The 13,841-nt window shown below is 42.1% G+C and overlaps 2 protein-coding genes across 2 annotated transcripts; both read right to left on the bottom strand.

Annotated features, from left to right (window-relative positions):
• Window positions 1-2,345: 2,345 nt before the first annotated feature.
• si:ch211-12e13.12 (uncharacterized) lies at window positions 2,346-4,211 on the bottom strand. The gene is made up of 2 exons (XM_015971902.3): window positions 4,116-4,211; window positions 2,346-3,084 (listed from the first exon to the last, which is right to left on the bottom strand). Exon 2 carries the CDS (start codon window positions 3,064-3,066, stop codon window positions 2,443-2,445), a length of 624 nt encoding a protein of 207 aa, XP_015827388.3. The 5' UTR covers window positions 3,067-3,084; window positions 4,116-4,211; the 3' UTR covers window positions 2,346-2,442.
• Window positions 4,212-12,694: 8,483 nt separating this feature from the next.
• LOC107393509 (immediate early response 3-interacting protein 1) lies at window positions 12,695-13,598 on the bottom strand. The gene is made up of 3 exons (XM_015971903.3): window positions 13,430-13,598; window positions 13,124-13,225; window positions 12,695-13,042 (listed from the first exon to the last, which is right to left on the bottom strand). Exons 1-3 carry the CDS (start codon window positions 13,518-13,520, stop codon window positions 12,987-12,989), a joined length of 249 nt encoding a protein of 82 aa, XP_015827389.1. The 5' UTR covers window positions 13,521-13,598; the 3' UTR covers window positions 12,695-12,986.
• Between the last annotated feature and the right edge of the window lie 243 nt (window positions 13,599-13,841).

Raw genomic sequence — 13,841 nt, forward strand, 5'->3', positions numbered from 1 at the left:
GGCACTGAGCCAAAGCTATGTGATTCTCCTCTCTTCTTCTCTTTCTGTTTCTCATCCATCCATCCATCCATCTATCCATCCATCCATCCCTTCTCTTCCGCTTATCCGGGGTCGAGTCATGGGGGCAGCATCCTTAGCAGGGAGGCCCAGACTTCCCTCTTCCCAGCCACTTGGGCCAGTTCCTCTAGGGGAAATCCCAGGTGTTCCCCAGCCAGCTGACAGATATAGACCTTCCAGCGTGTCCTGGGTCTTCATTTAGGTCTCATCCTAGTTGGACATGCCTGTAAAACCTCACCAGGGAGGCACCCAGAAGCAACACATTCTCACAACCTAAGCGTCAAAAAATGACGTGGGGTGACCAAGTCTTTTTTTTCCGACGCACTGGGAGCCAGAGTGCCAGAGCGTTGGTATCCGATGCCCGTGGTAAAACGGAGATTTCACCAACATTTCACTTCTAACCTCTGGCGATTTAACCTTCCCCTCACCCCCATCCTAACCATAACCCCGTATGTTAGTCTAAATTTCCAGCGTGTTTGAGAGGAACGGTTAAACGCGAAACAAAGCTTTCCATGTGCAAGATGGTTAAGGTTAGGATGGGAGTGAGGGGAAGGTTAAATAGCAAGAGGGTAAAGGTCACAATTCGGTCAAATGTCCGTTTTACAGCAGGCGTCGGACACCGACGCTCTGGCACAGCACGTCGCCTCCCAACACGCAGGGGCTCCCAACACGTCAGAAACAAACGCTTGGTCACACCGCATCATTTTTCAACACCGCGTGAGAATGTGTTGCCAGGAGACATCCTGACCAGATGCCCAAGCCACCTCAACTGGCTCCTCTCGATGTGGAGGAGCATCGGATCTACTCCAAACTCCTCCCGGATGACCAAGCTTCCCATCTTATCTCTAAGGAAGAGTCCAGCCACCCTATGGAGAGAACTTTCAGTGTCCATAATCTCTTTCTTTCCGTCACTACCCAAAGCTCATGACCAAAGGTGAGGGTAGGAACGTAGATCGAGCTTGTATACCTCCTCCTGTAACATTTCGAATTACTCATTCATTCATTCATCGTAACTGCTTGATCCTCAGTAGGGCTGCAGGGAGCTGGAGTCCAACACCAGCTGTCCCTTGGTGAGATGTGGGGGACACCCCGGACAGGCTCCGGTCCATCACAGGGAAATACAGACAACGTGTTACACACTTACTCACACACACCTAGGGACAGTTTAGTCTCCAATCAACCTAACATGCATGTTTTTGCACCAGATTACCCACGCATGCATGGAGAGAACATGCCAACGCCACACAAAAAAACTGCAGCTGGGATTTAAACCAGCAACTTTCTTGCTTTGAGGCAACGGTGCAACTCTGTTATAATTTTTATTTGTTGTTTTTACAATTTTTATTTTTCTTATTGAAATGTATTATTACTTTTTATTATTTGCACCATGTGACATAAACCCCACTAGATAAGGTGAAGAAAAAATGCCTAAATAACTTTGAATAATACAAACTAAATATTTCACATGAAAAAATAATTGATATTATTTTATGTAGTGTGATTTGGTTTTATTTTGTAGTTCAGCACATTTTAAACATTTCAAATTTGAAAAACAAAAATTCGTAAACTTACCGTTTTTACTGTAAATTCAGTGTTTGTCTGCTGATGTTATATTCAAAGACGTTAATAAACATACCACACTTAAATAACGCTCTGCATTTCAAAATGCTAATTAAAATATTTTTTGCTGGTTTTCTACTCCCGTAAAGTTAAAATCAATAACCATAATAACACTTGTAAGCTATACGCTAATTACAAAAGACGCTAATGGTATGTTAGACAAATGGTGTAACCTAAGAATGATGAATCATCTGGTGTTGACCTGTTGGTATGGGGGCCCCCCAAAAGAAACCTGCTTAAGGCCCCACAAAGGCTTGGGCCGGCCCTGCCAACAGATAATCTATGACGTGAGTCCTGATGAATTTCATCACCTTTTCAGGATTTAAATATCTGTAGCTCCACTTAAGACATCAGTCTGACACTACGTGATAGGAGGCTGAATGCTAGACCTGTAGTGCCAACGAGGGGCTTTTAATAAAACATGTTTTGCGACATGAGCGTAAAAAAATGGTATTCCATCATGTTTGAGGGTCAGTGCTGCACAATGAAATAGTCACGAGTTTCATGACTCAAGGCTACGCTAGTTTATCGTTCTATAAATGAAGCCAGTCTATGAGCAAACATTATTAGTAAAAAAGTTGTCTTTATTTGATGTCAGCAGCTGTTCTTTCAGCGCTTTTTCTTCATCAGATTTTCTCGACATGTTTTCAGTTGAAATAAATCAGACTCAGAGCAGCAGGACACACTTGAGGTTGACGGTTTGCAGTAGTCTTTTCCTCTGATGAGTTTACCTGAGACACTGACAGAGGCCTCCTTCTGGTCGGGTCACAACACGCTGCAGAAGCAGCAGCTTTTGCTTCTGGGAGCAGCTCCACCTTGTTCAGGAGGAGCTGCTTCATGAGCTGAAGCTTCCTCTTTAGTCTCTGACAGCGAGCTGCTAGAGGTGGACAGCAGCCTCCCACACACCAGGTCAGCCGCCTTCCCATCCATGGCAGATAGATCCGTTACTGTCTTCTCCCTCAGAGACATGTCCCCGTCCCCGTCATCATCTATCAACACAAACTCTCTCAAACACGTGGTCCCCAACCCTTGAACACTGTGGTTCTCCACGGAATCATCGGTGGTGTAGGCATCCACAAAGGTGATGGTTGAGGACTCGGTCAGGGACTCGTGTGGATCCGTGTTGTCCTCTGGTCCTGAGGGGACCTGGCTGCTGGAATCCATCACTATAAAGGACTTCCTGAGAACGCTCTCATCTACCAGGTTAACCTCTGAAGCACCACCTTGACTGGCGAGCAACTCTCTCCTGGTGTGAGAGCTGTTTTCCATAGCAGGACCGTTCCCAGGATTCCTCCTGAAAGCCACCAGCTCATGGTGGATCTGGACACTGCTGCTCCCTGTCGGAGAAGAGAGGGGGACGCTGGCAGTGTCGTCTCCGCGTCTCCTCATCTAGTCTCCGTCTTCACCCTGAGAATTAATGATAGGATTTTAGGACTCTTTCAACAATAACTCAACCCCTTAAATGAATGTTTTACCTGCTGATGATGAGTAAAACAATCATCCTCACAGTTTAGGCAGTCTGCACTGAAAACTCTAACCCTTTATGAGCACAGCCAATCTAAATATTAATGCCACTTTGCTAGTAATGATGAGCTGAGCTGGTGGGGGCTGGCGACCCGTGAAACTTTGTTTGAGATAAATTTGCAAATGAAATTTGAATAAGTTGCAGAAAAATTGAGACTAAATCAAGTTATTTTGTGACTGGACCTACGAAACATACAAAAGCCCCGCGCAGGAGGCAGAAATAGTCACGTCTCATTATTATTCACACAACTGGGTCAGACACCCGAGCTGGAAAACAGCAGTGGACCGGGAAAGCAGAACAAGCTGTCAGGCAGAGATGAACTCTTTCAATAGAGAAACTAGTCTGGTACTTTTAACAGAAGCAGAAATAACTCATTCCCTGAGGAGGAGCCATTTGAAGGTGGAGAAGGATGAATTGAACCAGGAAAAGACAGATTTCTATTTCATCCCTAAAAAACTGCCTTCCCGTTCCTTCCCTCAGAAAGGTAAATCCAGAGTGACTCTAGGGAATGACGGAAGCACAGAAAACCCACAGTAAGGTCCACGTTAGGTAGACAGAACACGTAACACAACCGGAGCTGATTTAGTTATGAGCTGCTTTCCGCTTAAAGCAGAACTTGATGTTACACTTGAGAGGTTCACATGCGTGACAGAATCAGGAGGCTAGAAATGAGCAATATGACGAAAACCTGCTCCAGTCAGAGTGATAACATGTAGACAAAACAGGTAACACCACAGCTTCACAGCAGGAGTCTTTAGTTACAGCAGCGAACCACTTCAAAAATAAACACATCATTATTTATCATTTATTAATAAAGACACAAAATCGCTCCTGTTCCACCTGCATCGCTGTCCTGCTAACTAACCAGCCCATCAGATTCTCTTTAGGTCTTTAGGTAGTAGAACTCTTTTACCTGAACTGAAGATCACGGAGGAGATGAGATGATCTCCTGTACAGATGAAGGACCTCCTCGTCCTCCTCCTGCTCCCAAATGGCTTTAAACAAAGAGTCTGTGCTCCTCCCTCCAATGACGACAGCTCAGTGTGTGTTCAGAGGCGCGGCGGCGCACACACACACCAATAATACACATTTTTTTGTTGTGGCACTTAATGAAATAATAATGTCACACACACACACAGACACACACACACACAGACACACACACACACACACACACACACACACACACCGTCCTTGCATGTTTGATTCTGTGTTTGTTATTTTATCTGAGCATAAATGCTGGAAACAATGAAAAGAGCTAAATGTGGCTCATTTCAACCCTATTATCATTTATGGTTAAAACAATAAAGATGATGCGATTCAAAATGATGCAACATATTTAGGACAGCTAATCCAAGAAATACTGAAGTCCATTTAGAAAAAGACAAACTGCGTCTTCCTGCTTCCTCCAACAGACCATAATATAATTACAGATATAACAGACATCCCTTTATTATTATAGAGTAGAGGGGTCTCCTAGAGCACAGCTTCTGTATCTCCCTGCTTTCCAACGGGAAACGATAGCATTATTTTTTATTATGAACGGTTTCAGCGGTGCAGGCGTGCATGAAACAGCACCTCTCCAGGAGCCAGCCTCTAAATGTGCTCATATCAATAATACAGGAGGACAGACCCTCAGACAGGAATACTGGAGTGATCAAATATTAAAAAGTCCTCACTTTTAGTATTTTTGCATTCATCTGGACTGCTTTGTGTTCCCAGAACCACGCAGCTGCTCTTCCTCCTGACTGGTGAGGGGAATAACCATCCAATCCTGATGTAGGAGACTGTTTAAGGTGTTTAAATCTACTCTTTACCTGGTTGTAGTCCATTTTCCACGGTTGTTTCCAATGAAACAGAACAGAAAAAATGATGTAGCTTTTTATTGCATTTAGACAAGGACTGAATTTACATATTTGATGTGAATTAGGACCTAGAAATCAGACCCTCGATGTGAGAGACGGAGAGTGCTGGTTGCTGCATGTGGAAACTCACTTGCTAAGCATCAGACCGACCAATAGAGGTGGGAAAAATGATCGATTCTAAGATGCAAAAATGATCGATTCTAAGATGCATCGCGATTCAGCCGTGCATGATTCCGCATCGATGCAGCAACGTGACATAATGAAATTTTCTCCCTATGTCTATGTCGGGGGTCGGCAACCCGCGGCTCTGGAGCCGCATGCGGCTCTTCCATCCATCTGATGTGACTCTCTGTGCTTGTAAAATAATGAATGGATGTTTAAATAAAATGCTTTATATTTTACTGCATTAATTTTACATCTGTATGCCAATTCTAAATGTAAAGATTGTCTGCGTAAACCTGAACAGTTCCAACCCGGTCTTACTGTGAGACCGGGTTGACGGGTCACGCTTGTGCGTCATCATATAGGCGCTTTCTGAGCTGAAGAGGATGTGAGACTCTGGGATTCTCCTCAGATGGCTCCTGGATGTGTCGCCACATTGGAGACAGGAACAAGCGCTATTCAGCCAAAGTTTCATAATCAGAGAACATTTTCTAAGTGACAAGTCTCGCTTCAGTCACTGGTGTCATCAAGCCTCCAGTTGGAGACTTGCAGTCAAGCCAGCCTCCAGTTTGTTTTCTGTTCCCCGTCTATTCAAGTTATTACGGGAATGGATGTGGAAACCGGATTTCAAAATAAAATTCAACTTCGAGTGAATTATCAGATATTTTAAGAACATAATAACAAATAATTTAGGCTTGTTCACTATTAGCGCCCTGTCAATATCAAGGCCATCTTATTTTGGATTTCAAAGTAAAAGCCCTGTGAAGTTTCATTTTTGAACTACTCTTTCAATGACTTCAGAATGCTCTTAAAAGCAAAAGTCATATTTCCAAAGAGCAGTTGCATTTTGTATCAACACTATCCAACCACAGCAATTTGAAATTGCCCATTTTGACCGACTCTTTTAACGATTTCAAAATGCTCTAAAATGGAAAATTGCTGTTTCCACAGGGTAATTCCACTTTAGATCAACAGTATACAACCCCACAGTGATACCATATGAATATCAAGTCATTCTGATGTTGCCTTCCAAAATAATGGCCTTTCAAATTGTCCATAATTGACCTAACTGTAAAAATAAAATGTTTTGTCTCAAAATTTGTGTGATGTCTAATGTTTGTCCCAGAGAAAAGTGGGCACTGTCATACATTCAGTGTGTAATTCATTGCGTTCACCCAAAGGCTACTTGTGTTTAAGCAATGATTGGTATGTGTATGCCATGTGAAAATGTGGCTGTGTTTACCAAATGAAAACACATGTTCCATTGTGGGAACATGTTACGATGTGTGATGGCAGGGTTTTGTTGCAAATGGAAGCCACGGTTTAGGGATTTGTGTGTTATGTTTGGGGTTTTGTGTGTGCAGTTATGAAAGAAACTGTCATGGTCTGCGTCTGTCTTCCCTTCGGTGTCTCATAGCGCCCTCATGTGTCTTTTGTCTGTGTCTCAGTTAAGTGTCTTATGTTGTTACCCTTTTTAATCATTCCTCCCAGGTCAGCTCCAGCTTCTTTGTCCCCAGCTCGGTGTGTGTGTGTGTGGTTATGTGTGTGTGGGTGTATGTGCTATGTCCTCCTCCAGCCAGTTTATGTGAGCCCTTCGCTCTGTCTTTAGATAATTGTTTAGTTTTGTGTTTAGGTATCTGCCCTCCTCTGTTTCTGCTTCCCTATTTAGAGAAATTGTTGTCACCTGTCTTCCCTCCAGCCCTCACTCCACACACCTGCTTCCTGTTTCCCTAATTGTTCCTCCCAGTCTATTTAAGCCCTGTCTTGTCTTTGTCTTGTGTCGGTCCATTGTATGTGTATTCTGTCAGTGTTTGCTCGTGCTCTTGGTGAGCTTTGTTTCTCCAGCTATGGAGTTTTGGACTTTAGGCTCACTGCCTGGATTTATTTCTGTTCCTCCTTCAAGAATAAAGGATTTTACTTTTCATCATCTCCTGCCTCGTGTCATCCTGGCTAGCTGCATATTTGGGTCCTAACATCCTCAAAACGTGACAAATGCACAGTTTTGAAAAATGCGTTTTAGCAATCGAGAAAAACTAACAATTTCAAAATGCTCTTAAATAGATTTTTGCTGTTTCCTCAGGATGACTACATGTTCGATCAATAGTATACAACCACACAGTGAGTCCATATCAATATTAATGCAGTCTGATTTCATTTATTAAAATTTACTGAAGTGGATTTCTTGTCTTTACATATTAATGACACAATCTTTTCTTTGTATTTGTAATGTTATGAAATAGAACCATTTTCATAAAAGTAAGACAGGTAAATCTGTTTATCTTTGAAAACAAATCCCAGAAAAAGGGAACAGCTCAATACAAGGAGAGTAAATTGCAAAGTCCAAAAGGTGCAGTCATGATACCATTAAAGGTGCTTGCTAACCTAAAGCCCTGCATGTGTGGCGGTGTGATGGAGTGGGGATGAGGAGGGGAGGAAAGTGAAGGCAAAGTACTCTCTCGTGTGGCCAGGTCCCCCGCTGACCCAAGTAGGCACCCCTGGAAGCCACAAATGCCCATCTGGACGGGGGCCTACATTAGCACCACCACCAAGCCCCACGCATCCTGGCGTGGTGGGCGCACATCGTAACCCACCACAGAGGAAAATACATCCACCCAAACATTCAATAATCTCTGACTGCATAAGACAAAAGACACCACGGCTGAGTTTATTCTCCACCTCTGTACTAATTTTAAAGTTAACTATAGTCATTTTTTGTGGGATTTAAATGTGGTGAACACCTGACAAAGTAAAAAGAAAAAACAATACAAGACTATTATAAATTAAAGGGCCTTGGAGATGTCATTCAAAATAAAACCAATGCACATCAAAACATACATGTGAGTAACAGAAAGAATAAAAAACATTTCAGAATAATTCTAAGGTGGAATTACCCTGTGAAAAAAGAAATGATTCTTTTTAGACCATTTTGAAACTGTTCCAGGGGTAAGTCTGATATGGGCAGTTTGAAAATGCTTTTATTTTTGAAAGCAAAATCAGAATAACTTGATATTGATATGGTATCACTGTGGGGTTGTATACTGTTGATCTAAAGTGGAATTACCCTGTGGGAACAGCAATTTTCCATTTTAGAGCATTTTGAAATTGTTAAAGGTAGGTCAATTATGGACAATTTTAAAAGGCCTTTATTTTGGATGGCAACATCAGAATGACTTGATATTGATATGGTATCACTGTGGGGTTGTATACTGTTGATCTAAAGTGGAATTACCCTGTGGGAACTGCAATTTTCCATTTTAGAGCATTTTGAAATCGTTAAAAGAGTCGGTCAAATATGGGCAATTTCAAATTGCTGTGGTTGGATAGTGTTGATTCAAAATGCAACTGCTCTTTGGAAATATGACTTTTGCTTTTAAGAGCATTCTGAAGTCATTGAAAGAGTAGTTCAAAAATGAAAATTCACAGGGCTTTTACTTTGAAATTTAAAATAAGATGGCCTTGATGTTGACAAGGCACTAATAGTGAACAAGCCTAAATTATTTGTTATGTTCTTAAAATATCTGATAATTCACTCGAAGTTGAATTTTATTTTGAAATCCAGTTTCCACATCCATTCCCGTAATAACTTGAATAGACGGGGAACAGAAAACAAACTGGAGGCTGGCTTGACTGCGAGTCTCCAACTGGAGGCTGGCTTGACACCAGTGAAAAAAGGCAGAGGCGGCCCGGGGACAGCGTGGTCTGATCAAAGCCATGACTGAACCCTAACCCCATCACAAAAAGAGAAGACAAGAACTTACGAGTTATAAAAAAATATGTTTTTGTTTTTGTACCTGACATGAGAGGCCCTTTCAGCAGGTAGGCAGTCTTAGGGATCAGCCCAGTGACATGATGACTGAGCACCGGTCCAAAACAAACAAACAAACAAACACACAAACAAACAAAAACAACACCGGGCCCTGCGGTCCAGACCCCGATTAGCCACTCCGGGCCTGTTTGAGGCTATCAGTAGTAAACTCTACCATGGACATGATTTTCACTTTAGAAGTTGGGGGGGGGGGGGGGGGGTATCTTTACAGTATGCTCTAATGGTAAACAGGCTTCAACACAAACAGTTGTTTTCCGCTTGGTCCTAGAGCTCAACCAGTGTCAGTTTAATACAGTTGTGGTCAGAAGTTTACATACACTTGTAAAAAATATAATGTAATGGCTCTACTGAGTGTCCCGTTATTTCTAAAACTCTGATTTTTCTCTGATAGAGTGATTGGAACAGATACTTCTTTGTCACAAAAAACATTCATGAAGTTCGGTTCTTTAATGTCTATTATGGGTTAACAGAGAAAAGTGATCACATTTGCTGGGTCACAAATATACATACAGCAACATGAACTAGCAATTTTGGTGACTTAGAAACGTGTCAGTGAACTGAGCTTCATAGCATGGCCTCTTAACTTCTTGTGAGTGGTTATGAGTGACTACAGCTGGTGACTTCTCTTAGGCCAGGTAAATAGGGCTCATTGGATACAAACGCCCACAAACGCTACAATGGGAAAGTCAAAGGAGCTCAGCATGGATCTGAAAAAGCGAATTATTGACTTGAACAAGTCAGGAAAGTCACTTGGGGCCATTTCAAAGCAGCTGCAGGTCCCAAGAGCAACAGTGCAAACGATTGTTTGTAAGTATAAGGTGCATGGCACTGTTTCATCACTGCCAAGATCAGGAAGAAAACGCAAGCTATCACCTGCTGCTGAGAGAAAATTGGTCAGGAGGGTAAAGAGTGAACCAAGAATCACCAAAAAGCAGATCTGCCAAGAATTAGAAGCTGCTGGAACACAGGTGTCATTGTCCACAGTCAAACGTGTTTTGCATCTCCATGGACTGAGAGGCTGCCGTGCAAGAAGGAAGCCCTTGCTCCAAAAGCGGCACATTAAGGCTCGACTGAAGTGTGCTGCTGATCACATGGACAAAGATAAGACCTTCTGGAGGAAAGTTCTGTGGTCAGACGAAACGAAAATCGAGCTTTTTGGCCACAATGCCCAGCAATATGTTTGGAGGAGAAAAGGTGAGGCCTTTAACCCCAAGAACACCATGCCTACAGTCAAGCATGGTGGTGGGAATATTATGCTGTGGGGCTGTTTTGCTGCCAATGGAACTGGTGCTTTACAGAGAGTAAATGGGATAATGAAGAAGGAGGATTACCTTCACATTCTTCAACATAACCTAAAATCATCAGCACGAAGGTTGGGTCTTGGGCGCAGTTGGGTGTTCCAACAGGACAATGACCCCAAACGCACATCAAAAGTGGTAAAGGAATGGCTAAATCAGGCTAGAATAAGGGTTTTAGAATGGCCTTCCTAAAGTCCTGACTTAAACCCCATTGAAAACATGTGGACAGTGCTGAAGAAACAAGTCCATGTCAGAAAGCCATCAAATTTAACTGAACTTCACCAATTCTGTCAAGAGGAGTGGTCAAAGATTCAACCAGAAGCTTGCCAGAAGCTTGTGGATGCCTACCAAAAGCGCCTAATTGAAGTGAAAATGGCTAAGGGACATGTAACCAAATATTAGCACTGCTGTATGTATATTTGTGACCCAGCAAATGTGATCACTTTTCTCTGTTAACCCATAATAAAGACATTAAAGAACCAAACTTCATGAATGTTTTTTGTGACAAAGAAGTATCTGTTCCAATCACTCTATCAGAGAAAAATCAATGTTTTAGAAATAACGGGACACTCAGTAGAGCCATTAAATTATATTTTTTACAAGTGTAAATTACAAGCGTAATATTGTTTTTGGATGGTAAAAAGTGCAGGGGTCAAAACTTGACTATGGAAGAAGTGTGTGTGTGTGTGTGGGGGGGGGTTAATGTAAAAAAATTTCATTAAAATAACAATAACTGACATTATCATACCGAGGACGTTGTCGCCCTCTGCTGCCCGCTCTACCCTCTCCGATGATGCAGTCCCGTGCACGATCCGAGTACGAGAAAACCCCATCGTCTCTGTTCATGATCCCCCATCCACGTAAATGACTCCACATTTAAGTCCAGCTGATATCTCTTCTTTTGGGTGTACTAGTCTGTTTCTAACTGTTGTGTATGGTTTTGTTGGTGTGTTTATGTTTTGTTTTTTCCTTGTTGCTCTTATTTTTTCTGTTATGCCTTTGATGTATGGTAGGGTTATCACTGGTTTTGGTTCTTGTCTTTCTGGGTTTCTGGTTCTTTGCTTAGGTTGTTCTTTTCTTTCTGTTGTTGTTTGTTGTTTTCCTTTGTTTATTGCCCATGTCGGGTATCTGCAGGTGTTTAAAGCGTGTTGTATGTGTTTGTCCTCTTGTTTACGGTCTCTTTCTTCTGTTACCATGTTTGCTCTGTGATACAATGTTCTGATTCCAGACATTTTGTGTATGGTGGGGTGTTCTGGTGTCCGTAATAGATATTGGTCTGTATGTGTTGGTTTTCTATATGTGTTTATGTTCAGGGTCTCGTCGGTCTGTCTGGTTATTTTCATGTCCATAAATGCAATACTGCCTTCTGTTTCTGACTCATATGTGAACTTTATGTTGCCTGTGTCATCATTGTTATTTAAGTGTTGTGTTAGTGTTTCTGTTTGTCCTTTTGGTATGATTTCCAGTATGTCGTCTACGTAGCGTTTCCATATTTTTATTTTGCAGTTTGGGGGGGCAGTGGCTATGGCTTTTTGTTGTCCCTTGCCCTGCCTCCATCTAAAAAGGCTAGGTTATCCAGTTATCTCTGTAGTTATAGGCTTAGACTGCTGGAGGATACACTGACCACTTTTCACACTCTACTACTTTCTTCAACAATCTGCTCTTTGACTGCATTATTTCATGCTACTTCAGCTGTTACCTTTATTTTTTCTCCCCAGAAGCTACAATGATGTTCTGCTGAGCTGTGATGGCTTCATGGAGGGGGCCATCGTCTAGCACACTGTTGCTAACCACTTAAACTTTCTCCCTCTCCTGATAACTTTTTGCTTTCCTTGATGTTGGATGTGCTACTGCTAGTTTAATTATAGATCCACTAGGATAAATACAATAAAGTTTATCTCTCACCAAATAGAATATTTACAAAGAAATCACAATGTAACCATAGAAACATTGCTTGGTGTGTGTGTGTGCGTGCGTGCTCTGTCTTCTCCATCCCCAGTGAGTCATGGCGATGGCTGCTTATACGGAGCCAGGATCATCTGGAGGTTTCTTCCTGTTAAAATGGAGTTTTCCTCTCCACTGTCACTAAATGCTTGCTGCTGTAGGCTGTGCGCGCAGGTAGCCCGCTCTCCGTGTCACTACTCTTAAGTATTTAACATGAACGTAAACTAAACTTGGGAGTTTATTGCTATTCAGTACATTCGTTTTCAGCAACTGATGAGAACGGCAAATATAAAAATAAGCTAAATATCCTGAACACACAGAGAGCGAAGAAACAACTGCTCTTATTCCCCATTTTCATTGCACCTACGGCAAACGCCTAGGGATAAAGGCCGCGCAATTTGAGCCTCGAAACTTCTTTATTCTTGAGCATTTTCACAAAATACACACAATTTTAATTTATTTACAGAATTAGAGATTATGAATCACACTGTAATAGTCGGAATTGGTGACATATATGAACCTGCTATCTCATCGTTTGGATCTGTGGAAAAAGACTTGTAACTGAAAACTTTGTCCATCCTCTTATAAAAAGACATTCATATTTAGGCCCACAAGGACTTTTGTGCGATTGTTTATCCAAAAGGCTGCCGAAGCAGACCTAATCTCCAGTTTATCCCAACTTCATCTTGTTATCCAAACAGAAGCAACAGCACGATGCAGACTGCGTTCACGCCGATCAGAGGCACTAAAGAGAGACATGAGTTACATAAATGTTATAAACATTTGAAATATACACGCGAGTGCGTTTACGTAAGTAAACACCCACCTCTCATCACCGTCCTCACGGAGCGGATCAGGTTCATCAGCTGTACTTTGATGCCTGGTTCATCTCCAAATCCTCCAACGCTTTGGTCCACCCCCCAGCCAACTACAGAAAGTACATTCGCTCCGATTAAATGACAAGTTAGCAGCTAAACTCGCTGAATTTTAAGTGGAGTATGACACAATCATGACGAGCGTAGAAGCCCTGATTTCATACGTTAACACTGCTAACTAAACAGCTCACACAAGCTTGTAAGTAAAACGAGTGGAAAAACTAAAGAATCGATTAATGCTAGAGACAAACACATACTTTTACTTAAAAATCTTTCTTCGTGTAACACAGCCACAGCATTTACACAAAGGATGGCTGCTTGGATTAATGAATACAAGGTAAACGCCATAGCAGGGCTAAAGAAGCTAACTGTAGCTTAGCTAAAGCTCGCCTCGAAGTCTGACGTAGCGTACGGTGCGCGGGGAGGGACAAATGTGAACACCTTTTTTGCTCAGGTCAATGCTAACGCCATCGTATTCACTGCAACACAATAAACCAGTATTTTGAATAAACAAGGCAATTTTATCGTTATGTGAACACATTAGTTTTATGACCTGTGAAAATTAAAGGACAATGAGGTACTATGATGTATTTGAGCCATATCCTCCATCTCCCTGTAGTTACAGAAAGGTGCATACTTTCATTTGGTAGTAGACTTTTCAAGTGAACT

Source organism: Nothobranchius furzeri, chromosome 17 (genome assembly GCF_043380555.1).
Source record: "Nothobranchius furzeri strain GRZ-AD chromosome 17, NfurGRZ-RIMD1, whole genome shotgun sequence".
NCBI classification, from domain to species: Eukaryota; Metazoa; Chordata; class Actinopteri; order Cyprinodontiformes; family Nothobranchiidae; genus Nothobranchius; species Nothobranchius furzeri.